At 45.3% G+C, this 27,901-nt stretch overlaps 1 protein-coding gene across 1 annotated transcript in view; it reads right to left on the bottom strand.

Annotated features, from left to right (window-relative positions):
* SETX (senataxin) overlaps positions 1–7,701 on the bottom strand; it is a gene marked incomplete at both ends in the record, with an annotated part of 83,398 nt that extends 75,697 nt beyond the window's left edge. The window contains 3 exon segments of the mRNA XM_080708865.1: positions 1,401–1,510; positions 5,022–5,232; positions 7,525–7,701. Coding sequence (XP_080564991.1) covers positions 1,401–1,510; positions 5,022–5,232; positions 7,525–7,701 — 498 coding nt within the window.
* Between the last annotated feature and the right edge of the window lie 20,200 nt (positions 7,702–27,901).

The following is a 27,901-nucleotide window of genomic DNA, read 5'->3' as shown; positions in this document are numbered from 1 at the left end:
CTGTGTCAACCTTCCAAGTACTAGGATTATAGGCATACATTATTGTCCTACAACTCAAATCCCTAGCTACCACAGGTTTTTGTGTGTGTGTGGTACTGGGAATGGAACCCAGAAGCACTGTACCACTGAACTACACACCCCCAGCCCTATTTTTTATTCTTTATTTTGAAACAAGGCCTAAGTAGCTGAGGCTGTCACCAACCCAGAACCTCCTCTGTCCAGCCTCCCACCTCCCAAATGCTGGGATTATAAGTGTGCACCACCATGCCCGGCTGGCCTACAGGTTTTTACCCACAAATTATTTGTGCTTCTGTTCCATTGCTGGTCTACAAAAACAGCTACCTTCTGAAAAGTGTGACTCTGTCGTAATTTCCTCTTTTTGGATTTTTTTTTTTTTTTTAACCAGTACTGGGGATGGAACCCAGGGGCATTTTACCTCTGAGCTACACGTCCAGCCCTATTCTTTACTTTCAAACAGGGTCTCACTGAGTTGCAAAGAGCCTAAGTAGCTGAGGCTGGCTGCAAACCCAGATCCTCCTGTCTCAGCCTCCCAAATGCTGGGATTACAAGCCTGTGCTACCACACCCAGCCCTCTCTTTGGATTTTTCTTCTCATTGTTATGTGTGTAGCAAAGAGGAAACTGAAATTCACCACCATCTTGACTAGAAATCCCATTACCATGAACCCTGCCTTTTTCCTTCACCTCATTTTGGCAGGAGAGCTTTTTGGTGGCTATTTGATTGGTTTAATGTAGTAATAACTTAATTCTAAGTGCCAATGTTCCTGGGGCCGGGCGCACAGGCTACCTGCATCAATAGTAATAAGACCTCAAACCTGAGCTGTAAGATTATGCTAGCTTGCAATACTCCAGTGTTGCTCTCTGCATGTTTCTGCCCATTGTTCTGACTTTTATGTTCCTCCTTATTTTTAAGCACCTCGCAACTTCCTGGCCCCTCCCCCTTTAATCCATTAGCAGAATAATCTTTTCAAATATTGTAAATGGTATTTCCAAGTGTTTGGAGTGGGTAGCCAGAAGAGAAAACCAAGAGAGAATTCTTTAGTTCAGTGTAACAGAAGAAAATCACTGCCCTACTTTAAGTTCAAGCATCACCCATCAGGAAGCATTCTCCTACTCTCTTCTTTGACACTACAGTACCTTTTACTAACTATAATAGTTTAAAATAAGAAAACAAAATTTCTTAGCAAACATTTTAAACAATACACACACCAAAAATATCTATGAAAACCTCCACTGGGCTGGAACAGTAGCTCAGCAGTAGAGCACTTGCCTAGCATATAAGGCCCTGAATACAACCTCATCATTACAAAAAGACAAAGCTTCTATTAATACCTATATGCACAAAATTTAAATATGTCCTTCCATTGCATAGCACTCTTACCATTTCATTGGGATGGACCAAAAACAAGTAGATCCCTGGATGCTTGTCAAAAACCTGAAAAGAGCAATTGGCCTGTTCCATCCGACAAAGTGCTTCAACACACAATTCATCTAAATGGAAAACATAAGGTAGTAAATAAAAAATATAAATCATTTCAAACTTATCAAGAGGCCTTAAATCTGACTCCTTGATTGTCTTATAAGTAAAAAAAAATTTTTTTTTTCCTTTTTGTGGTACTATGGATTGAACCCAGGGACATTATACCTCAGAGTTATACCTCCAGCCCTATTTTTTATTATTTATTTTGAAAAAGGATCTAAGTTGAGGAGGGCCTAAGTGGCTGAGGCTAGCCATGAAACTGCAATTTTCCTGTCTCAGCCTCCCAAGTACTGGGATTACAAATGTGTGCCACCATGTCTGACTACAAATTATTCCTTTTAGCCAGGCGTGGTGACGCACGTTTGTAATCCCAGTACTTGGGAGGCTGAGACAGGAGGATCGCACGGGTTCGAAGCCAGCCTCAGCTACTTAGTGAGGCTCTCAGCAACTTAGTGAGACCCTGTTTCCAAATAAAAAAATATAGAAATAGGTCTGGGAGTATAGCCCGGAGGAAGAAAGCCTCTGAGTTCCACCCCCAGTACTTCCAAAACAAATAAATAAATGAATATTGTTCCTTTTTTATTTTTATTTTTTATTTTTTCTGGTACTGAGGGTGGAACCCAGAGGCTTTCTACCTCCGGGCTATACTCCCAGACCTTTTTTATATTTTATTTGGAAACAGGGTCTCACTAAGTTGCTGAGAGCCTCACTAAGTAGCTGAGGCTGGCTTCGAACCCGTGCGATCCTCCTGTCTCAGCCTTCCAAGCGCGGGGCTTACAAGCATGTGCTACCACACCCGGCAATACTGTTCCTTTTTTAAAATTTTATTTTTACTTTGTGTGTTTGTATGTGTGGCACTGGGGACTGAAGGGGGGTGGGCATCATGCCTCTGAGCTACACATCCAGTTCTATTTTTTATTTTGAAACAGTCTCACTAAATCACTGCACACTGGCCTTGAATCTGTGATCCTCTTTTCTCAGTCATTTTTTAAAAAGTGAGGTATACAAACGATGATAATGTAAATGCAGTAACAATATAATATTTGTCTATTAGTGATCATAATATGTTCTTAGGAATTATTTTTAATTTACTTAACTTTTTTTTTTCCCTTTGGTGGTGGTGGTGGTGGGATGGAATCCAGGGGTATTCTACCTCCAAGCTATACCTTTAGCCCTAGACTCCAACTTAAACTAGTCTCCAAAATCCCCCATTTTTGCAACTATTATGAAAATGTAAATATGCACTAGACATTGGATGTCTTAAAGGAAATTCTTATTTTGTTAGATTTAAGACTACAAAGTTGTCTTTTACTTTTATAAGTGACCCATATTAAGAAATGGCATATATTGCCGGGCGTGGTGGTGCACGCTTGTAATCCCCGCACTTGGGAGGCAGAGACAGGAGGGTCGCGCAGGTTCGAAGCCAGCCGCGAGCGCTGGCTTAGGAGACCCTGTTTCCATATAAAAATGTAAAAAGAGGTCTGGGAGTGTAGCCCGTGGGAGTGTAGCCCGAGGTAGAAAGGCTTCCAGGAACCCCAGTACCACCACCAAAAAAAAAAAAAAAAAAAATGAAATGGCACATAAACAACCAAAATCTAAACAGCCACAACATGCTTTATGCCATAGTGATTTCTCAAAGTTATCCCAGACACTTAACCAGGGACATTTGGGCCCCACTCCCTCACCAAAGCACATTTAGAAATGTCTGGTGACATTTTTGGTTAGCAATAAAGCACAGTTGGACAAGAAAGCTACTTGCATAATGCACAGAGGCCAGAGATGCTGCGAAACATCCTACACCAAATAGCAGTTTCATATAATGAAGGATTATCTGAAGCCAGGCGGCATGGTGGCGCACGCTCGTAATCCCAGCATCTGGGAGGCTGAGACAGGAGGATCGTGGTTCACGGACAGCCTTAGCCACTTAGTGAGGCCCTTTACAACTCAGTGAAACCCTGTTTCAAGATAAAGAATAAAAAGTAGAGCTGAGGTCAGCGAGGCCAGGATCGGAGCCAGCTGTGAGGCAAGGCCGGTGCTGGGGCCTCCAAGGCCGGGATCAGAGCCTGCCGAGGGGGTTAGGCTGGTGCCAGGCCAGCAAGACCAGGATCGGAGCCTGCCGTGAGGCAAGGCCGGTGCTGAGGCTTCCGAGGCTAGGATAGGAGCCTGCCGAGTGTTTAGGCCGGTCTGGGGCCTCCGAGACCAGGATAGGAGCCTGCCGGGGGTGTAGGCCAATGCCAGGGTCAGCAAGGCCAAGATTGGAGCCTGCCGTGAGGCAAGGCCAGTGCTGGGGCCTCCGAGGCTGGGATCGGAGGCAGCTGAGGGTAACCCCTCAGCTGGTGCGGGGGCCAGCGAAACCAGTATCGAGACCAGTATCGGGGCCTCCCATGAGGCAAGGCCAGTGCTGGAGCCAGCGAGGTCGGGATCAGAGTCCTCTGGGTGGCCAGGCCTCTACTGGGGATGTCAAAAGTGGGATCGGAACTTGCAATGCGGCATGCACAGAGAAATATCACAGAAAGTAAAAACCAGATGCTTCCCCTAGCTAGCAGAATCTAGGAGGAAAGGGGTAACAGGAGGAGGTCAAGTTGCAGAAAGGGCTCTATAGAGAAGCAATTAAGGTGACCAGTCAGAGAGGATGGGATTGAGGAGGATAAAACCTCTTTAAAACTCAGGAGGTACATAAACAAATGTATCAAAGATAATCACCAATCAAGCATGGGATCGAGGGAGGAGGAGGGAATGGGATGGGGCTGGATGAGGGCCAATTGGACGATGTGTGCTTGTATATCCTCTCAAATCTTGTATTCCAATGTCATGTATGATTACAATGCACCAATAAAAAAAATTTAATATTTAAAAATAAAAAAATAAATATAGTTTAAACCAAAGGAAAAAAAAAATAGTAGAGCTGAGGGTATAGCTCAGAGGTAGAATGCCCCTTGGTTCCATCCCTAGTACTGGAAAAAAAAAAAGAAAGAATTATCTGACCCAAAATCTCAATGCCACAGGCAAATTATAAGAATGAAAATTAACTGAATGAATAAAACATATATGAGATTAAGCAAATATAACAAAAAACAACTGTTGAATCTATGCGGTGGGCATATGGTGTTCACTATATAATTTACTTTTGTTTTTTTGGTGGTACTGGGGTTCCTGGAAGCCCTTCTACCTCCGGGCTACACTCCCAGACCTATTCTACACTTTTTAAAATTTGGAAACAGGGTCTCTTAAGCCAGTGCAGCTGGCTTCGAACCTTATAATTTACTTTTGTATGTTTGTAAACTTTCCTACTAAAATTCTGAGAAACAATATTAAAAATCCGAATAATATTTAGCAAATAAGTTTTAAAACAAGTCTTACTACTGACTGTATGTGCATCTGTATGAGTGAGAGACAGAATAAAAAAACACTCATACAAGCGAACAATTGAATCCAGGACATGCCAGGCAAGTGCTACATCCCAGCCCCCAGCTCTGAAGCTAATGGAACCAAAATAACTTGTGCAGTAAGCAAGACACTCACTAACACGCTCATGTAGCAGCAGATAGGGATATTTCAGTATTTCAAGAAGAGGAACCCGAAGCTTATTTTCAAAGTCTTGGCCGCTGAAGTCGAGCAGCTGAGCCTCTCCGTTGTTGTCGACTATATATAATTCATCATCATCTCCAAGTTCTGCCTTCATGGACTTTTCAAAGTGATTTATGAGACGTGAGGTTTCTAATTCCCATAAAACCTATAGGAAGAGAAAAATGGGTAGGGTGCTTCATATCAATACGTTGAATGTGATCACTCCAGAAAGCCTCTTCCTAAGTACAAAAGTTCAGATATTTAAAGTACTAGCCATCACACAGTTCTAAACCACTGCAATGAAGCGAATATTGCAACAGAGTCATGTAAATTTTTGGTTTCCAACAGCATATAAAAGTTATGTTTACACCACACTATAGTCTACTACGCAGCACTACATCTAAAAATAATGTACAGCTAGGCATGGTGGTTCACACTTATAATCTCAGTACTTGGGAGGCTAAGACAGGACCACAAGTTCATGGCCAGCCTCAGCAACTTAAGTGAGCTCCTGTTTCAAAATAAAAAATGGCTGGAGGTGTAGCTTGGAGGTAGAATGCCCCTGAATATAATCCCTAGTATCACACAAAAAATAAAAAATGTCTTATTTTAAAAATTCTTTAGGCAGTAACATAGCAGAGAATGGTGGCATGTCTAAAATTCCAGTACTTGGGAGACAGACAGGAAGATCCCAGGTTTGAAGTCAACCTCAGCAACATAGTAAGGCTTTCAGCAACTTTCAAGATCTTTTTTCAAAAAATAAAATAAAAAATAGGAGTGTAGCTCAGAGGTAGAATGTCCCTGGGTTCAATCCCTAGCACCATACACACATAAAATAAGTCAAATAAGTTGCATTCACAACTTGGCTCTTTGGCACAAGGGGCCTATCTTACCTTTCTTCCTAGGTTTATTCATTTCTAGGGGTATGTGTGTGTCTCTGGGGAATGAACCTAAGGCACTCGACCTCCAAGCTACAGATCAGCCCCTTGAATCTTTTGTTTTGAAACAGGATCACGCCGAGCGTGGTGGCGCACGCTTATAATCCCTGCGCTTGGGAGGCTGAGACAGGAGAATCACAGAGGTTCGAAGCCAGCCTCAGCTACTTAGTGAGGCTCTCAGAAACTCAGTGAGACCCTGTTTCAAAATAAAATAGAAAAAAGGTCTGGGAGTATAGCCCGGAGGTAGAAAGCCTCTGGGTTCCACCCCAGTACCACCAAAAATAAATAAATTGGCCACCCTGCACGGTACAGATGTGTTAAGTTAAATTTTAAAAAAAAAGAAGAAAAAAAAAAAAAACAGGATCACATTAGGTTCTGGGTCTCACTAAGCTGCTGAGGCTGGCCTTAAACCTACCCGCCACCCTTCTATCTCAGCCTCACAAGTACTGGAATTACAGGCTTGTGCCACCACATCTGATTCACTTCTAGCTTTTATTCTAAAATAGGTAATGAGGCTCTTTATATGGGAATGGTTCATGGCACCCCAAACAATTTTAACAGTACCATCAAAGATCATCCATCATTAACATGTAATAATGGGAAAGTTGGAAATGTGAAAACTACCAAAATGTGACACAGAAACACAGAGTGAACTGCTATTGGAAAAATGGCACCGGTAGAGACGTGCGCAAAGTGGGGTTGCCACAAACCAACAATTTGTTAAAAAATAAAAATAAAAAAGCAGTATCTGTGAAGCTGTGAAGCACAGTAAGTGAAAGAGCAAAGGGAGGTATGCCTATAGTACATTTAAAAAGAAGTCTCAAAATATACCCACCTTCACTAAACACGAGTACCAGAGTATAAAATATGTCAACACTTCTCCAGCTCTGCTGTAAATACCTCAGCGTCCTCAGCAACTCTACCCTACTCAAAGGGAAATGAGGAGCTGAAGCTGCTTTGTCGAAGACATGCGCGTCACCTTCTGTAGCTCTCTACTCATGCTGCAGCCACAGCTACCTACCTTAGAACATTCACTTTAGAGTGAAGACCCTGGATGGCTTCACTCAGGAAACTAGGAAATGCAAGTTTCCAGACAAATTCCTAATTACCCATCGCTGCTCGCTAAATCCCGTACACATTCTCCATTATTTTTCATCACATAAATGTTGTACACCAAATATGCTTGCCTACAAGTTTGTAATACCTAGCCACAAAAGAGGGCAAAAGAGGGTGTTACCAATAAATATAAATAAAAAGTAAACAATACTCTATATGACTTCGCTTCAAAAAATCATTTATACAAAATGTCTACAAGGAAGGGATCATACACTTCTGCATTAGAATTCAGTTTGACCCCGTCAGTGGCGTTCGCTCAGTGCTCACTATGTTCTTACCCGGGCACGCCGGGTACTAGAAACCCGCTAGCCTCCAAAGTTCCCATCACGCCATCCCTCCCCTGTGATCCTCCGAGAGTTCAGACGCACTCGCTCCTAATTATCGGGCCGGCTCACGTGCGTTACCTCGTGCAGGAACGGCGACTCCTCTCTTGCTTTGTGGTATTCAGCCACACACTCTAAGCAGTAGCAGAGGTCTTCGTCAGCTGTTTTAAAGTCACCACACTCAGTCCTGGATGCATAACACTTGAGGAAGTCAATGGTGGAAACACCACCTGGTGTACACCAACAACATGTGCTCATTCTGTACCTACATCAAAAAGAAAGACACCGAGGAACTTCTTTAACTTTCCGTATGAAGAATACGTACACTTCCTACCTGTGAGGCGGGTTTCCAACTCAAAATCTATCTCCACAGCCAGAATGTCCTGCTGGTCATCTTACCACTGAACTCACCACACTTAAACCTGAAGGCAGGGCAGGACACGTAGCTCTCTATGGGTTCAATTGCCAGACATACACACACCACACACACACCTGAAAGCATTTTTAGTAATAAACACGAGACTATGTACAATAGTGCTACAGAGAAGTCTCAAAAGTATGCACGCACAGTTATGTTTTCTTTTGGTACTGGGGGCTAATCCCAGGAATGTTCCACCTAAGCTACACCCCCAGCCCTATTTTACTTTTATTTTTCAATAGGGTCTCACTAAGTTGCAGGCCTTCGCATGTTTCTGAGGCTGTCCCTGAACCTGCACTGCAACCCTATCTCAACCTCCCAAGCACTAGGAATACATGCATGAACCACCATGCCCAGCTCACCCAGCGCCTCCCCTTTTTGTAACACCGAGAATTTAAGCATTCTACCGCTGAGATACACCTCCAGCCCAATTTTATATTTTACTTGGAAACAGGGTCTAAGTGCTAAGGGCCTCCCTAAAGTTTCTAAGACTGGCCTCAACCTTGTGATCCTCCTGTCTTGGCCTCTGAAATACTTGAATTTAAAGTGTACACTAGGCCGGGCTTGGTGGCGCACGCTTGTAATCCCCACGCTTGGGAGGCAGAGACAGGAGGATCATGCTGGTTTGGAGCCAGCCTCGCTGGCTTAAGAGACCCTGTTTCCAAATAAAAAATACATATATAAAATAGGTCTGGGAGTGTAGCCCGGAGGGAGAAGGGCTTCCAGGAGCCCCAGTACCACCAAAAAAAAAAAAAAAAAAAAAAAAGTGTACACCATCACACTCGGCTGCCCTTTAAAGTTTTTTTGGTTTTTTTTGTTTTTTTTTTTTTTACTTTAAAACAAGGTCTAAGTTGTGAAGAGCCTCATTAAATTGCTCAGGCTGGCTTTGAACCTGTGATCCCTGTGTCTCAGACTCCCAGGGACTGAAATTAGAGGCACGAGTCACTGTACCCAGTCTGATTTCAAAGTACAAATTTTAGATTATTCTAGTAATTTATTGGAGGCAAAGTAAAAAACTCAAGAAACCTTTCATATTTCCAGAAGCTCTGTCCAGAAATCTCTGAAAATGAAAATTCACACATAAAAACCAATATAAATAACAAAAAAAAAAAAAGATTTTGTCTTAAGTCTGGCACAGTGGTGCTCACCGGTAATTCCAGTACTTGGGAGGCTGAGACAGGGGGAATCACAGGTTCAAAGCTAGCAATTTAGTGAGGCCCTTCACAATTTAATACGACCCCATTTCCAAATAAAAAATATGGATCCAGGTGTGGTGGCGCACTCTTGTAATTCCAGCATTTGGGAGGCTGAGACAGGAGGACCGCAGATAGCCTCAGCTACTTAGTGAGGCCCTCTGCAACTCAGTGAGACCCTGTTTCAAAATAAAGAACAAAAAATAGGGCAGGGGGTATAGCTCAGAGGTAGAATGTCCCTGGGTTCTATCCCGAGTCCTGGGAGGGAAAAAATAAAATAAAAAATAAAAAGGGAGCAGGCATTGTAACCCAAGCTTGTAATCCCAGCATTCAGGAAGCTGAGACAGGAGGATTGTGGTTCGCGGACAGCCTCAGCTATTCGGTGAGGCTCTTTGCAACTCAGTAGGATTCTTTCAAAATACAGAATAAAAAATAAGTCTGAGGGTGTAGCTCGGAGGTAGAATGCCCGTGGGTTCCATCCCCAGTACTTAAAGGGGGGGGGGGGGCAGGGCTGGTGTAGCTCAGAGCTAGTATGTCCCTGGGCTCAATACATAGTACTAAATACCTAATAAATCCAAATTCAGTCTTCATCGTATTTCTGCAGAATAAAAAATTATCTCATTCAAGGAAGGCTTTTTTTGGTACTTGGTATTGAACCCAGGGGCATTTTACCTAAGCTACACCCCCAGCCCTATTCTATTTTTTATTTGCAAACAGTATCTCACGCAGAGGGCCTTGCTAAGTTGCTGAGGCTGGCCAAGAAACTACCATCTTCCCATCTTAGCCTCCCAAGTACTGGGATTACAAGTGTGCACCACCACGCCTGGAAAGAAGAATTTTTTATACCTGAAAAAACATCATCATACTACTAAGAAGTTAACAGTTTGCTGACGCTGGTTTTTCCATGATCTAACTCAATGTGAAAAGTGAACTATAAGAATAGAAAGTGAAACTTCATAGCGATTCCTCAAACATCAATTGTTTCAAACATGACTTTATCAGATTAAAAAGACTGTAGTCAATTTAAACTTAAAAAAACGGAATGTACTGCAAATAAAATGCTGTGCCCTTTAAAATAATTAACAAAGCAACACCAAAAAAACCTGAGAAAATTAGCTTGCTTTTCATTTCACTTAGTTGGCCTACTTCCTCTTCTCAAACAGAAAGATGAAATATTTTCACAGTAGATAGGAGTTACTGCCACAGAACAAATAAGTGCCAGGGAATCTAGAATATGCAGAAAACACCGGGCGTGGTGGTGCATGCTTGTAATCCCCGTGCTTGGGAGGCAGAGACAGGAGGATCGCGTAGGTTCGAAGCCAGCCGCGCTGGTTTAGGAGACCCTGTTTCCAAATAAAAATAAAAAAAATATAAAATAGGTCTGGGAGTGTAGCCCGGAGGTTCAAGGGCTTCCAGGAACCCCAGTACCACCAAAAAAACAAAAAAAAAACACTGCTGTAGAGCACAACAGAAGCACACGAATCCTTGTGTCTCCCAAAGGCTACAATATATGTGGTTATCTCCCCAAATCTAAAATCATCATGGCCAATCCCAAGAAATCTCAATATACTTTTTCTTTTAGGTAAAAATTTACTGCTAGCCAGCGTGGAGGTGCACACTTGTAATCTCAGCATTTGAGACACTGAGACAGAAGGATCACGGTTGGCAGACAGCCTCAGCTACTTAGTGAAGCCCTTTGCAACTCAGTGTGACCCTGTTTCAAAGATAAAGAATAAAAAACAGGGCTGGGCGTGTAGCTCAGAGATAGAATGCCCCTGGGTTCCACCCCCAGTACCAGCGGCGCACACTTGTAATCCCCGCGCTTGGGAGGCGGAGACGGGAGGATCGCGCAGGTTCGAAGCCAGCCACACTGGCTTAGAGACCCTATTTCCAAAAATAAAGTATAAAATAGGTCTGGGAATGTAGCCCGGAGGTAGAAGGGCTTCCAGGAACCCCAGTACCACCAAAAAATAATTTAAAAAAATAAATGAATTTCACTGCTCATAAATGTGAGTCTACCTTGTACATCTCAGTTCTTCTTGAGGTCTGTTTATCTTCACTGAATTACAACTGCTCTGAAGAACTAAACACTGGGTGTGCACACATAATACTCAAGACACAGAAAAGAAACAGCCACTAAGAACCAACCAAAGAGAGCCGATGTGTCAAAACTGGAGGATGTTTTACTAAACATACAGCTGTAACTTTCAACAGACTTACGATACCATTTTTTAAAATTAACCAGCCAGAAACTTCAAATAATGAATCTCTTTTTTGGGGGGTGGTGGGGGGTACTGGGGTTTCTGGAAACCCTTCTACACTCCAGACACCTATTTTTTTATATTTTCATTTGGAAACCAGGTCTCTTAAGCCAACGAGGCTGGCTTCGAACCTGCCGATCCTCCTGTCTCTGCCTCCCAAGCACGGGGATTACAAGCGTGCGCCACCACGCCCGGCCAAATAATGAATCTCTTTTCTACAGTTCCCAGTAAAGTATGTTTGAAAAGTTGTGAGAGTTTTTGTTAGTTTGATTCTGATAGTGCTAGAGATTGAACCAGAAGCTCTGTACAGAAATCTATGAAAATCCACACATATAAACCAATACAAATAAAGAATTTCTCTTAAGCCTGGCATGGTGGCGCTCACCTGTAATCCCAGTACTTGGGAGGCTGGGGACAGGGGGAATCACAGGTTCAAAGCCAGCCTCCGCAATTTAGTGAAGCCCTCAGCAACCTAGTAAGCCTCAACGATCTCTCAGCCTCTCTTTTGATCCACAACCAATTCTTCCTCCAAAATATTGACAAAGAATAAACGAGGTTTCAAAAGCATATAGATAACTCCACTCACAGTTTGGAAATAAAATTCAAGTTGTTCTGCCGCCATTACCTTACACTAAACTCCCCCTTCACTTTCTCTTCCCAAAAAAATTCATGGTGCTTGGCATTCACTGACTTTATAAACTCTCTTCTACCTGCCTTGAACACTCACCCTTCATACCTCTGTCCCATTCTTACCTCAGGAACTTTTTAAAAATGTAAATGATGGCCGGGCATGGTGGCGCACGCTTGTAATCCCAGTGCTTGGGAGGTGGAGACAGGAGGATTGCGCAGGTTCGAAGCCAGCCTTGCTGGCTTAGGAGACCCTGTTTCCAAATTAAAAAAAAAAAAAAAAAAAAAAAAATAGGTCTGGGAGTATAGCCTGGAGGTAGAAGGGTTCCCAGGAACTCCAGTACCACCCAAAAAAAAAAAAAAAAAAAAAGTAAATGATGAGCCAGGTGTGGGGGCACACAAACTTTTAATTCCAGTACTCGGGAGGACAAAACAGAAGGATTACAGGTTCGAGGAGACTCAGCAATGTAGCAAAGACTCTCAGCAACGTAGCAAGACCAATTTCAAAATAAAAAATAAAACCAGGCATTGTGTCACACGCTTGTAATCCCATCATTTGGGAGTCTGACAAAGGAGGATCGCGGTTCTCGAACAGCCTCAGCTACTTAGTGAGGCCCTTTGCAACTCAGTGAGACCCTGTTTCAAAATAAATAATGAAAAATAAGGCTAGGGGCATAGATTGGAGATAGAATGCACCTGGGTTCCATTCCCAGTACCGCAAAACAAATAAATAATTTTTCCCCCTTTTTTGTGGTACTGGTGGTGGAACCCAGGGGCTTTTCTACCTCTAGGCTATATTCCCAAGACCTATTTTATACTTTATTTGAAAACAGGGTCTCACTAAGTTGCTGAGAGCCTAAGTAGCTGAGGTTGGCTTCAAACCTGTGCAATCCTCCTGTCTCAGCCTCCCAAGCACTGGGATTACAAGCTTGTGTCACCACGCACAGCTACAAATAAATTTTTTTTTTTTTTGGTGGTACTGGGGTTCCTGGAAGCCCATCTACCTCCGGGCTACACTCCAGACCTATTTTATAGGTTTTATCTGGAAACAGGGTCTCCTAAACCAGCGCGGCTGCCTGCACGATCCTCCTGTCTCCGCCTCCCAAGCACGGGGATTACAAGCGTGCGCCACCACGCCTGTAATAACTTTTTTTTTTTTTTGGTTGTACTGGGGGGTGGAACCCAAAGGCTTTGTACCTCCGGGCTATACTCCCGGACCAATTTTATCTTTATTATTTATTTATTTTTGTAGTACTGGGGGGTGGAACCCAGAGGCTTTCTACCTCCGGGCTATACTCCCAGACCTATTTTCTATTTTATTTGGAAACAGGGTCTCACTAAGTTGCTGAGAGCCTAAGTAGCTGAGGCTGGCTTTGAACCTGTGCGATCCTCCTGTCTCTCCGCCTCCGAAGCACGGGGATTACAAGCGTGCGCCACCACACCCGGCTTACAAATAAATTTTTAAAAAATTTAAAAAAAAAGCCGGGCGTGGTGGCGCACGCTTGTAATCCCCGCGCTTGGGAGGCGGAGACAGGAGGATCGTGCAGGTTCGAAGCCAGGCGCATGCGCTGGCTTAGGAGACCCTGTTTCCAAATAGAAAAATGTAAAAATAGGTCTGGGAGTGTAGCCCAGAGGTAGAAGGGCTTCCAGGAACCCCAGTACCAGCAAAAAAAAAAAAAAAAAAAAAAAAATTTAAAAAAAAAAAGAAATAGGCTTTAGCTCAGAGGTAGACTGTCCCTGGGTTTGATCCCCAGTCAACACACTAAAGGATGAAACCTTCATGAATCACAAATGAGGTTTTTTGGTATTTAGCGTTGAACCTCAGGGATAGACTTCTTCTGAGCTACACCTCTAGCCCTTTTTAACTTTTTTTGTGTTTTGTTTGTAAACAGGGTCTCACTAGGTTGCCGCAAGTCTAAGTTGCTAAGGTTGGCCTCAAAGCTGATTCTCTTGTCTCTCTCCTATACTGGGATTACAGGAGGGTACCAAAGGCCTAGTTCAAATTCGCCTTCAGAGCAGCACTCTGCTGGTGATTCTGATAGAAAGCTTTGAGACGCGTGACACATCCCTAGCGTCGTCACGGCCAGGAGGCTTCTGACCTATCCTTCACCCTTTCCTTGGTGGCACTAGATTGAACCCAGGGGCGTTCTACTTCTGAGCTACATCCTATACCCCCAGCCCTATTTTATTTCTTGGTGGTACTAGCGGTGGAACCCAGAGGCTTTCTACCTCCGGGCTATACTCCAGACCCCTTATTTGGAAACAGGGTCTCACTAAGTTGCTGTGCGATCCTCCTGTCTCAGCCTCCCAAGCGTGGGGATTTACAGGCGTGCACCACCACGCCCGGCCCTATTTTAATTTTGAAACAGGATCTTGTTAGGTTGATGAAGCTGGCCGGGAACCTGCAATCCTGCCTCAGCCTTCTAAGTACTGGGTATTACAAGAACGCAGCTGGGTTCTCAGTCTTTTTTGATAACCTCCTTCTGTGTCCTCAGGACGCTGTACAAGTTTCTATCACTGCACTCAACCGAGGTGCTCTGAACTGCTATTTACTTATCTAACCCACCCTGAGCAATCCTGAAAATAGGGCAAGGACTGTTCTGTACATCTTTTTAATAATGCTAGGTTCATGTTATATGACTGGAAAAAATGTCTTGAAATTTAGTTTAGAATAATAATTACCTTGGCAAACAGCCTACAAAGAAGTGATCCTCTCAGCTGAGATTGCTGGGCTTATTTGTGAATGAATGAGGATTTGCATTCATGTATGTTCAGACTTTGGCCCCCAAAAGCACATTTCTGAAATTAGAAAAGAAACAAAAGTAGCTTTTACATCTCTGGGCCTCTCAGCAACCCTAGCGGGAGTGCCATCTGGGAAGGCGGCTGGGCCGCGGCGTCGAGGGGTGGGCAGCAGACACAGCCGTGAGTGGGGGCCGGGAGACGGGCAGCCCCAACGCCCGGTCCCTCGGGGGCTGTCCCTACTCGGGTCGGCTGGCACTGGTCAAAACACGGCACGCGTGGGGCCCGCAGGCTCAGCTCGGCGTGCGTAGGTGTGCTCCGATCACTCGGCGCCTCGTCAATCAAAGCGCAAGCTCGTCCCCCGGCCTGGGGCCGTCTCCCCAGCCGTCGTCGCGGCCTCGGGCACCCCGCCGCCGGCCGGGGCTGGGGTCGGAGCCCGCGCGGCGCCGTCGGCCCGTCCAGCAGGCGGGGAGCCGGCCTCTCCGGGGCGTGACACGCCGGGCGAGGGCGGCGTCCGGGACCGCTCCGTCCGCGGCGAGACCCGTCACCGCGAGGAAACTGCGCAGCGCCGCGCCTCGGGTCGCTCTCACGGGTCCGCGGCGGGCGGCGGAGGCACAAAGGGCGGCCGGCCGGCCTCGGGGTCGCTCCCGCCGCGCGCCGCGCCCCCGCCGAGGGCCGGGCCCCACCGCGCGCCGCGGCCGTTACTCCAGCGGCCTCGCGTCCCGCCGAGCGCGCGCTCACGCCCGCCCGGCCCGCCGCCCTCCTCACCGCGCTCGGCCCGGGCCCGAGCCGCCAGCCACCGCCATGCCTCAGCCCAACAGTCGGCCGCGGGCGGAAGTGCGGGGCCGCGGCCCGGCGCCCAACCCGCAGCCGCCGCCAGCGCAGGCCCCGCCCCCGCCGCGGCTCTCTTGTTTTGATGCGCCGCGGGGCGGGGCGTGGGAAGACGAGCCCCGAGTCGGCCGCTGCGTCACTTCCGGCCCGCAGGCGCCCGGCCAATAGGAGATGCGGGCCCCGCCCCCGCGGCCCTGGGCCCCGCCCCGGGGCGGAGCCGCCCGCACGCGCGGGCCGGGGGCGGGCTCCACGCCCACCTCCCGCCGTCCCCGCGGCGCCTGCCTCCGTCCCCCGCCCACGCCCCGAGGGCTTCGGGAGGCTGCGGAGCATGGCGAAGGAAGCGCTCATCCTCGAGCTTTCCCTCGAAGACCTAAGACGCAACAATCTGTAGACACGTCACTTAGGGGAGGAACTCTCTGCTCCGTCCCCCGGGGGGGAAAAAAAAAAATTAGGCAACAAATGCAAGCCCGCCGGAATCCCGCAGAGTAAAACCCCCGGGAAAGCCGGACATTTTTTTTTTTTTTAACGCCTACCCCTGGCCCTGACCGGAAGTCTCGGCCCTAGCTCATCCTCCAGTCGAGGATAAAAAAGTAGAACCAGGGCCCGCGGAGAAAAAGAAAGGCCGCGGCCCGCGGCGCGGCGGGCGGGACGGTCTTACCCCGAGAACGCACGCCGGCGAATGAGCAGGAGCCCGCCGCCGAGAACGGGAACCCCGGGCAGGGAAGGTTCCAGAAGGGGGCGTGGCCCGCGCGGCGGCCAATGGCCGTTAGGGGCGGCACCCTTCCCGGGACTGGCGGGAATTGAAGTCGGAGCTCGAAGGCGAGGACCGTTATTTCCCCGCGGGCCCCCGGAGTTGCGCGTCGGCAATCGCCGCGGCCATGTTCAGAGGACCGGGGCAGGGCGTTCGCAGCCCATCCGGCCTCGCCGCGGCCGCCATGGCCCTGCGTGCGAGACTTTCCAACAACAAGGATCGGGGTGGCTGTTGGAATTTTGTTAAGGGGAGTTGGCGGGGCAGAAGGGAACAAGACGGCAAAAAGCGCCCGAGTTTCGGGGTCTCTGATACAGCCATACTCACTGGTTTGATGTCTGGCCTTGACAAATCATAACCAGAAATTTAGCTGCATACTCGATTTCTTAAGTCGGTTTTATAAGAAGGTAGCTACGAAAGAATATGAATGCTCCGCTAAGGACTGCGGCGTAAAAAAAAAATCACCCTGAACTCTGAACACAGGGGGACGGAGCTTGGATTCGGGGCTCAAAATAGTTTCAGGGGGCACATGGAAGTATTTTTTTTTTCTTTTTATGAAATCAGAAAAGGAAGATTTTTAGGTACAGTTTACTGGATAACATGAATACGTTTGTCTTTATAGAACACAGTCATAAAATAGAATGTTTCCTTTTTTTATGACGGGTAACGCCATAAAGACAAAAATTGTCAAGGGCCCACAAAAGTCATAATTTCATTCTGCCTCTGAAGCAATCTGTGGGCCTTTCCTTATAATCGCCCCCACGGTTTTTATCTGCAAACAATATGTCTCACTGTTTTTCTTAGCTTTGTATATGGATTTTCAATTTTTATTTTTTTGCTACTGGGGATTGAACCTAGAGGTATTCTACCTCCAAACTATGCCCCTAGCCCAATGTTATTTCTTTATTTGGAAACCTTTATTTAGGTCTCTGAGAGCCTCCCTATGTTGCCGAGGCTGGCCTTGAACCAAAGTACTGGGATTACACCATGCCCGGCTCGCATATTGAATTTTAATGAATGTATTTTTCTGCAAATTGCCAGATTATGTCCTGAGCCACGGTGCATTCTGAGGTTGTAGGGCCCAACGTTTACACAAGAGTGCAAGATGTACCACAGATTCCCATTTTTACTGGTTTACTACCACTTTTCAGAAAAAGAAAAGTCACCCAGCACTCTCTCCCTCACTACCACCCCCCTTTGTTTTTATTCAATGTCCCCCAATTGCACCTGAGATGACTACCATCCCCCCTCCCCCCTCAGTCCAGCGTTGGGGCCAGCAAGGCAATATCACTTACTCTGGGAACCTTTGAAATGAAAGCATTACTATAAAATTCGTGAATACAAAGTTAAAAATTAAAACTAAATCCAGGTGTGGTGGCATATACTTGTAATCCCAGTACTCGGGAGGCTGAAACAAGAAGATCGTAGGACAGCCTCAGCAATTTAGTGAGGTCCTCTGCAACTTAGTGAGACCCTGTTACAAACTAAAAAAATAAAATAGGGCTGGAGGTATAGCCCAAAGGTAGAATGCCCCTAAATTCAATGCCCAGTACCACAATTAATAAATAAATAAAGCCGGGCGTGGCCTCGCACGCTTGTAATCTCCGTGCTTGGGAGGCAGAGACAGGAGGATTGCGCTGGTTCGAAGCCAGCCGGGCTGGCTTAAGAGACCCTGTTTCCAAATAAAAAGTATAAAATCGGTCTGGAGTGTAGCCCGGAGGTAGAAGGGTTTCCAGGAACCCCAGTACCACCAAAATAAATACGTAAATAAATAAATAAATCTAATACTTACTTGGAATGAGTAATATAAATTATAAGGTTTTAAAACTGACAAACCCCACAAACATAAAGAACATGACATTTAAACTACCAACGAACGCCACAAATGTTTCATATTTTGGTTGCATACACTTTAGTTACTGCAATCAAACAAAGGAGTGTAAGATTATTTACACAGAAAATGACAGTTTTCTCTCGCAGAACTGATTACATTTTATTGAGTTTCTAAAAGTCTCTTTCAAGTTAATGATCCAGTTTGAGGATGCCATGCCAATTTTTAGGACTACCAAATTTCAGAAAGTTCTTGTCAAGCTTTTTGTGTTATTTTTCAGATATGAGCTGTAAGATTTCAGAGCACTTAAAGTTTTATGTAGTAGCGATAGAACCGCAATACTTTGGTTTAGAATAATTATCAAATAATTTATTTGTTCTCAATTTTAGATACATATTGTGAGTTTTATACGCCAGTATTTTGTCAAAAAATTTTTTGGTAATTTTACCTATTTAATCATGTGACTCATTCGCCTACATTATTTAGGTTATCGACAATCAAGAACTAGAACTAATTAGTTCTATTTGCAATAGATTTTTCTTCAAAACTTAGGAGGCTGAGATAGGAGGATCGCGGGTTCAAGTTCAGCCTCAGCAACTTAGTACAACCATATTTCAAAATGAAAAACAGGCTGGGCGTGGTGGCGCATGCTTGTAATTCCAGCCTTTGCGAGGTGGAGACCTGAGGATCCCGGTTTACAGACAGCCTCAGCACTTAGGCCTTTAGCAACTCAGTGAGACCCTGTTTCACAATAAAAGGACTAAAAAATATAGGGCTGGGGGTGTAGCTCGCAGGTGCAATGCCCCCGAGTTCCATCCTCAGTACCCACCCACCCCAAAAAACAAAAAAACAAAAATAGGAGTCAGGTATGGTAGTGCATGCTTGTAATCCCAGTACTTGGGAGGCTGAGACAGGAGGATCGCAGGTTCAAAGACAACCTCAGCAATGTAGTGAGCCTCAGCAACCTAGTAAGACCCTGTTTCAAACTAAAAAAATGTAAATAGAGCTGAGGATGGGCTCAGAGGCAGAACTCCCCTGGGCTCAATCTCCAGTACCAAAACAAAAAACACAAAAACAAAATAAGGCTGGGGATGTAGCTCAGAGGTAGTGTACCTGTGGATTCAATCCCCAGTGCCAAAAAATAAAAGAATATTAATGAATCACTGAATACTTTATTACAATAATATCTATTGATTTTATCAGAATTCCTCTTCGCTTTGCCTCAAGTTCTATTGATTACTGTCAGCTTTATATATATATTTAAATAACCTACATACAATTATACACAATAAATACATAGCTTTTATAAGTTTTAACAACTACATAATTTTGTGGGTTTTTTTTTTTTTTTTTTGTGTGTGTGTGTGTGTGTGTGTGGTACTGAGGGTGGAACCCAGCGGCTTTTCTACCTCTGGGCTTATACTCCGAGACCTATTTAATACTTTATTTGGAAACAGGGTCTCACTAAGTTGCTGAGAGCCTCACTAAGTAGCTGAGGCTGGCTTCGAACCTGTGCGATCCTCCTGTCTCCGCCTCCCAAGCGCGGGGATTACAAGCGAGTGCCACCACGCCTGGCTCTTTTGTGAGCTATAGAACATCTTCATCCCAGAAAGCGCCCTTCTGCCATGTTGCAATAATCCCCTTCTCCCCGGACGCCCGGGGAACGGCTGTCCTGTCTGTCGCCATAGAGCCAGTCTCCGAGCCTGTTCTAGAACCCCATGTCCACCAAATCCGCATTTCGCATTCTCTACTGTCGATTTGCTTTTGTTTAACATAACGTCTGAGAGCCATGGGTGTTACTGCACATATCAGCCATTCTGTTTTAGGGTTTCATTAGGTGAACATACAGCAATTTGGTTTTTTCCACTAGTTACATTTGACATTTGACATATTTCAAGTTTGGGGCTATTATGAATAAAACTGTTGTGAATATTATTGCACCAGTGTTTTAATTAATGTACATTTTCATGGAAGTTCTATGATGGAATGAATTATAGGGTAGGTGTGTATTTTATTTATTTATTTATTTTTTTTTTTTTTTGCGGGTCTGGGGATGGAACCCAGGGGCATTTGACCTCCAAGCTACACCCCCTGCCCGATTTTTTATTCTTCATTTTGAAACCGGGTCTCACTGAGTTGCGAAGAGCCTCACTAAGTAGCTGAGGCTGTCCGCCAACCGCGATCCTTCAGGTCTCAGCCTCCCAAATGCTGCTGGGATTACAAGCGTGCGCCACCACGCCCGGCTGGGTAGGTGTGTATTTAACTTTGAGAAATTATCAGCTAACATCAAAAATGGTTTTATTCTGCAGCTGGGAATGGTGGTGCACGCTTGTAATCCCAGCATTTGGGAGGCTGAGATAGGAGAATCCAGGTTCTCAGCCAGCCTCGGCTATTCAGTGAGGCCCTCTGCAACTTAATGAGACCCTGTTTCAAAATAAAGAATAATAAACTAGGCGTGATGGTGCACGCTTGTAATCCCCGTGCTTGGGAGGCAGAGACAGGAGGATTGCACTGGTTCGGAGCCAGCCGCGCTGGCTTAAGAGACCCTGTTTCCAAATAAAAATAAAAAAATAGGTGTGGGAGTGTAGCCCAGAGGTAGAAGGGCTTCCAGGAACCCCAGTACCACCAAAAAAAAAAAAAAAAAAAAAGAATAAAAAGTAGGGCTGGGGGTGTAGCTTAGAGGTCAAATGCCCCTGGGTTTCATCCCCAGTACCACACACACACACAAAAAAAAAGTTTTTATTCTTCTACATTCCCCCAAATGCTCTCCTTAGCGGCCAACACTTCACTTCCTATTGCTGTTACCTTCGTTTGCTGTGGGGTAGGAAGTGCAGCCATCCACGTTTCCCTGATAACTAATGATGTACTTCTTGGTAATTGGTATATCTTCATTTGTGATTGTCTGCACAAGTTGGTCATCTTTTTTTTTTTTTTTTTTTTTTTTTTTTTTTTTTTTTGCGGGTCTGGGGATGGAACCCAGAGGCATTTAACCTCCGAGCTATGCCCCCTACCCAATTTTTTATTCTTTATTTTGAAACAGAGTCTCACTGAGTTGCGGAGGGCCTCACTAAGTAGCTGAGGCTGTCTGCGACCTGCAATCCTCTGGTCTCAGCCTCCTGAATGCTGGGATTACAAGCAGTGCCACCACACCCGGCTGGTCATCTTAAAACTGAATCATTTGTCTTAAGATATAAGAGTTCTGTACATATTCTGAATGGAAGGCCTTTGCTATATGTATTTGTTGCAAATATTTTCATCTAATTTGTGGCTTGCATTTTCATGGCTTATTTTTGCAGTACTGAGGATTTTATTTTAAAACAGGGTCTCAGGAGGATCGCGCAGGTTCGAAGCCAGCCGTGTGCACTGTTTCCAAATAAAAATGTAAAAATAGGTCTGGGAGTGTAGCCTGGAAGTAGAAGGGCTTCCTGGAACCCCAGTACCACCAAAAAATAAAAAAATAAAAAAATTAAAAAACAGGATCTTACTATTGTGAGGGGCCTCACTAAGTAGCTGAGTGCCCTGCCTTCTTCCCAGTCTAAAATCAAGCAAGGCTCGTTTTAGCAGGAATGCTGCACGGCAGACATTCCCAGGAAGGGGCGCGCGGCATCTCCTTCTGGGGAACAGTATTAGGAAGGGGTGTTTTGGAATATTTTTGAAATTGGTCTTGTTACCAAAAAGGTACTTGAGACTTATGTTATTAATAACCAAGCTAATAAAAATTCTATAAAGACTCAGACAATCACAATCAAAACAAGCCTTAAAGGCAACCGAGCCTCCCCCGGCATTTCCCAAGCAGATATTAACAATAAACCTCAAACAGAGCCAAGGCAAGTTGTTCCCACCGTCATGGTTCTGGGCGGCCAGCATATGTAATCAGAGGTAGGCCATGGTAGAGCGCCTACTGACCCCCAGGAACCCTACCCCCTTGGTCGTACACTGGGTACGAGGACAGCAGCAGAATAGATGGGTGCCAGGCACAGCCTTGGGACATGGGGAAGTAGGAAACGTTCCGCTCCTTAGCAGTGCCTATGAACTAAAAACAATGATGTACGTCAATCAATCTAATGCTTACTATAGGATAATGTTACATTAGTAGTTAATAATAAACTTCTGATCTTTTCCTTGGTTGCTTGTAAGAGGAAATATTCCCTTAAAAAAGAAACTGGCCGTCTGCCACCTTGCCTTGATATATTAGTTCTCTGTATATTTACTGATGTATTAATTCTGAAAAAAATTGTAAGAGTAGAATGTAGCCAAAAAAGAAAGTATAAAATGCTTGCCACAACCAAAAGCAAGGAGAGAAAAAATGGAAAGTAAAGACAGCAGCTCCACCCTCCATTGAGTCTGCGTGCTGTTTCTCCGCATACTTGCCGACTCCGCACCCCAAGGCTTGCGGACCAGACTCCTGCTAGGTCTGGTCCCCGGCAGCTGAGGCTGGCTGCAAACCTATGATCCTCCTGTCTCAGCTTCCCAAGTGCGCGGATTACAAGTGTGTGTCACTACGCCCGGCTTTTATCTTTATTTTGAAACAGGGTCTAAGTTGTGAGGGGCCTCACTAAGTAGCTGAGGCTGGCTGCAAACCTGCGATCCTCCTGTCTCAGCCTCCCAAGTACTGGGATTACAAGCGTGCGCCACCAGGCCTGACTCTCAGGACCTTAGCAGTATCTTTAGAAGAGAGATTATTTTCTGGTGGAGGTGCTGGGAATTGAACCCAGGACTTCAGGCACACCAGGCAAGTGCTCTCCCATTGAGCTATATCTCCAGTTCAGGAGCTTTAAATTTTGATGAAGTCCGATTCATGATCTTCTCAATGGTTAGCACTTTATATCCTATCTAAAAATAAGAAGCTGGGCGTGGTGGCGCACGCTTGTAATCCCAGCATTTGGGAGGCTGAGACAGGAGGATCGCAATTCGTGGCCAGCCTCAGCTACTTAGTGAGGCCCTTTGCAACTCAGCGAGACCTTGTTTCAAAATAAAGAATAAAAGTGCCAGGCGTGGTGGGCATGCTTGTAATCCCCGCGCTTGGGAGGCGGAGACAGGAGGATCGTGCAGGTTCGAAGCCAGCCGCTCTGGCATAAGAGACCCTGTTTCCAAATAAAAATATAAAATAGGTCTGGGAGTGTAGCCCGGAGGTAGAAGGGCTTCCAGGAACCCCAGTACCACCAAAAATAAATAAAGAAAGAAAGAAAAAAAAAAAGAAAGAAAGAAAGAATAAAAAAAATTGGGCTGTGGTTGTCACTCAGAGGTACAATGCCCCTGGTGTTATGCTTTACATTTTTTAATTAAATCCTTACGTTTTAGTTTGAATTAATAGTATAGATGTGTTAAGATGTTTTTAATTAATATCGGGTGACTAATAATTTGGAGTGTTTTTAGAGAGTGGGCTTTAATAGAGTTTTAGCCCAGCCCTGAATAATACTGACTCCATTTTAAAGCCTGTCTCCATCTTAAATAAAAGTTTTTAAAAAGTCAGGCACAGGGTGGGAATAGTTTGTAAGAAGGTTCCCGAGATAGAAAGGAAGCGGCAGCCTGTAACCCAGCTCCACCCTCCACCCTAGATAAGAGAGCTCTCTCACGTGCCCTGCTATCTTCTGGAACATCTGTGTGCTTTGCATAGCTGCTTTTTTTTTTTTGTTTTTGTTTTTTTGGTGGTACTGGGGTTCCTGGAAGCCCTTCTACCTCCGGGCTACACTCCCAGACCTATTTTTACATTTTCATTTTTGGAAACAGGGTCTCCTAAGCCAGCGCGTGCGGCTGGCTTCGAACCTGCGCGATCCTCCTGTCTCCGCCTCCCAAGCGCGGGGATTACAAGCGTGCGCCACCACGCCCGGCGCGTAGCTGCTTTAAAATGTAAAAGTTGGCCGGGCATGGTGGGCACGCTTGTGATCCCTGCACTTGGGAGGCGGAGACAGGAGGATGGCGTACAGGTTTGAAGCCAGCCGTGCTGGCTTAGGAGACCCTGTTTCCAAATAAAAAAAGTATAAAAATAGGTCTGGGAGTGTAGCCTGGAGGTAGAAGGGTTTCCAGGAACCACAGTACTACCAAAAAAAAAAAAAAAAAAAAAAAATTAATAATAAAATAAAATATAAAAGTTGTAAATGTTAAGAATGTTAAGGCTGATATAATAAGAATGACTTGCAAAATAGTTGTAAAACAGTATATAAGGCACCCTTTTGCTGGAATCGGGGCCCTTGCCGACTCTGTTGAGACAGACGCACTTGGGTCCAGGTTCGAACCTGTAATAAAGTGTGACCATTACGAACTCAATTGGTGTTGGACAATTTGTCTAGCGTGGGTACACAGCAACACTGGGTTCCATCTCCTGTACTGCAAAAAAAAATAATAAAAAATAATTTTTATCTTATATTGTCTCTTAGAAATTTAAAGGTTTTTTATTTTTGTGGTACTGGGGATGGAACCCTTCTACCTCTGGGCTACTCCCAGACTACTCTATATTTTTATTTGGAAACAGGGTCTCTTAAGCCAGCAAGGGTGGCTTTGAACCTGCACAGTCCTTCTGTCTTCACTTCCCAAGCACAGGGATTACAAGCGTGCGCCACCATGCCCGGCTTAAAGTTTTAATTATATGTTTGGGATAAGTTCAAGTGTAGATTCACTTGTATTTTTTTTTTTTTTTGGTGGTACTGGGGGTGGAACCCAGGGGCTTTTCTACCTCCAGGCTATACTCTCAGACCTATTTTATATTTTATCTGAAAACAGGGTCTCACTAAGTTGCTGAGAGCCTCAGTAAGTAGCTGAGGCTGGCTTCGAACCCATGCGATCCTCCTGTCTCAGCCTCCCAAGCGCAGGGATCACAAGCGTGCGCCACCACGCCCGACCCTAAATTCACTTTTTACAAGTGAATATCCATTATGCCTGGTCATTTAAGAAGTACAGTGTGTGTGCGTGTGTGTGTGTGTGTGTGTGTGTGTGTGTGTGTTAGTATTAGTAGGGATTGATCCCAGAGGAGGCATGCTATCTCTGAGCTACAACACTATCCCTATTTTATTTTTTATTTTGAAACAGGTTCTTACTAAGTTGTAGAGGGCCTTCCTTGCTAAACTGCTGAGGCTGGCTGTGAACCTGCAATTCTCCTGTCTCAGCCTCCCAAGTACTGGGATTAAAAAACTACATTTTGAGCCCAGAGTGGTAGTAGTACATGCTTATAAACTCAGAACTTGGGAGGTTGAGACAGGAGGAGGGTCACAGGTTCAAAGCCAGCCTCAGAAACTTAGGTTTTCAGCAACCTAGTGAGACCCTGTTTCCAAATTAAAAAAAAAAGTGTCCCCAGTGCCCCCCACAAAAAAAACTACATTTGAAAAGCCTATCACAGCAATTTAATGAGACTCTCAACAACTTAACGATTCCTGTTTCAAAACAAAAATAAAAATGGACAGGGAGGTAGAATGCTGCTGAGCCCAGCTCCAAAAAAAAAAAAAAATATCAGACATCCATGGTGTCAAACACCATGTACAGTAAGAATGTTGGGTTTTGTTTATGCTTTTATTGTGTGTGTGTTACTGGGGATGGAACCCAGGGGCATTTGACCTCCGAGCTACGCCCCCTGCCCTGTTTTTTATTCTTTATTTTGAAACAGGATCTCACTAAGTGAGGGCCTCACTAAGTAGCTGAGGCTGTCTGCAAACTGCGATCCTCCGGTCTCAGCCTCCCAAATGCTAGGATTACAAGTGTGCGCCACCAGGCTTTTGAGTGAGTGCTTCCCCACAGAGAAACAAGGACTGGGGTGCTGTCAAGTACTAGTAATGCTGAGGAGAAACTTCACCCCGAAACAGCCAGCCTAACAGGTTTCTGACCTGAACGACCGAGTCAACACCCCACTGGCAAAGACTTGGAAGGCCGGGCAGGCGACAGCTTCTGCGGTGTGTGTGGGCGAGCAGGAAGTTGCAGAATGCTCAACTTGATTCAAGACTCCGGCGGATGCGCTTTTTAGCCTGGAGTTCAGGAGAGAACCTGGCTGATACCCACTTGCTCGGGAGCCCAGAGCACATAATATCTCCAGGCCTGGGGACAGTGTGGAGCAAAGAGCCCAAGAACTCGGACACTTCTGAGTTAGTGCAGGGAGAAATCACAGTAATGGCTAGTTGGAAACTGGGCATGTTGGCCGACATTTGTACCTCCAGTACTTGGGAGGCTGAGACAGAAGGATTGCAGGTTCACAGCCAGCCTCAGTTACTTAGTGAGCCCTGTTTCAAAATAAAGAACAAAGCCGGGCGTGGTGGCGCACACTTGTAATCCCAGCATTCGGGAGGCTGAGACTGGAAGATTGAGGTTCACGGGCAGCCTCAGCTACTCAGTGAGGCCCTCCGCAACTTAGTGAGACCCTGATTCAAAATAATAAAAAATAGCTGGGCGTGGTGGCGCACGCTTGTAATCCCAGCATTCGGGAGGCTGAGACCCGGAGGATCGCAGTTCGTGGACAGCCTCAGCTACTTAGTGAGGCCCTCTGCAACTCAGTGAGACCCGGTTTCAAAATAGAGTAAAAAAAAAGCCGGGCGTGGTGGCGCATGCTTGTAATCCCCGCGCTTGGGAGGCAGAGACCCGGAGGATCGCGCAGATTCGAAGCCAGCCTCAGCTACTTAGTGAGGCTCTCAGCAACTTAGTGAGACCCTGTTTCCAAATAAAATATAAAATGGGTCTGGGAGTAATAGCCCGGAGGTAGAAAGCTTCTGGGTTCCACCCAGTACCACCAAAAAAAAAAAAAAAGAGTAAAAAATAGGGCAGGGGGTATAGCTTGGAGAAGGTCGAATACCCCTGGGTTCCATCCCCACACCTGCAAAAAAAAAAAAAAAAAAAAAAAAAAAAATAGGGCAAGGGGTGTAGCTCAAAAGCTGGGCGTGGTGGCGCATGCTTGTAATCCCAGCATTCAGGAGGCTGACACCAGGGGATAGGGGTTCATGGACAGCCTCAGCTACTTAGTGAGGCCCTCCGCAACTTAGTGAGGCCCTGTTTCAAAATAAAGAGTAAAAAATAGGGCAGAGGGTGTAGCTCAGAGGTCAAATTCCCTTGGGTTCCATCACCAAACCTGCAAAAAATAAATAAATAAATAAATAAAATAAATAAATAAAATAAATTAAATAAAGTTGGGGCTGTAGCTTGGAAGTAGAATGCCTCTGAGATCAATCTCTGGTACAAAAAAAAAAAAAGGAAAGAAAAAAAAAAGAAAGGGAAACAGCTAGTTGATTCCATATACAGAATTGATTTTCTGTGCCAGGAATGGTGGTATATGCCTAGATCCTAGTATTGGAAGGCTGAGACAGGAGGATCATAGGATCCAGGGTAGCTTCAGCAACTTAGAGAGGCCCTCAGCAACTCACCAAGACCCTGTTTCAAAAATAAGTAAATAAAAAGGACTGGGGGTGTAGCTCAGAGGTAGAATGCCCCTGGGTTCCATCCCCAGTATCGTGTAAAATAAATAGCCGGGTGTGGTGGTTCACACTTGTAACTAGTACTTGTAATTCTAGTACTTGGGAAGCTGACACAGGAGGATCACACAGGTTCAAAGCCAGCCTCAGAAGCTTAGTGAGACCCTGTTTCCAAATATAAAATAGGTATGGGGGTATAGCCTGTAGATAGAAGGCCCCTGGGTTCCATCCCCAGTACCACACACACACACAAAAAAAAAAAAAAAAATTAGAAAAATAAATAAATAAAATGGTAGCCAGGCGTGATGGTGCACACTTGTAATCCCAGCATTTGAGAGGCTGAGACAAGAGGCTCTCAGTCCACAGACAGCCTCAGCTACTTAGTGAGGCCCTTTGCAACTCAGGGAATCCCTGTTTCAAAATAAAG

Source organism: Muscardinus avellanarius, assembly GCF_963383645.1.
Source record: "Muscardinus avellanarius genome assembly, chromosome: 13".
NCBI lineage: Eukaryota > Metazoa > Chordata > Mammalia > Rodentia > Gliridae > Muscardinus > Muscardinus avellanarius.
This window is presented reverse-complemented; position numbering and strand designations above follow the sequence as displayed.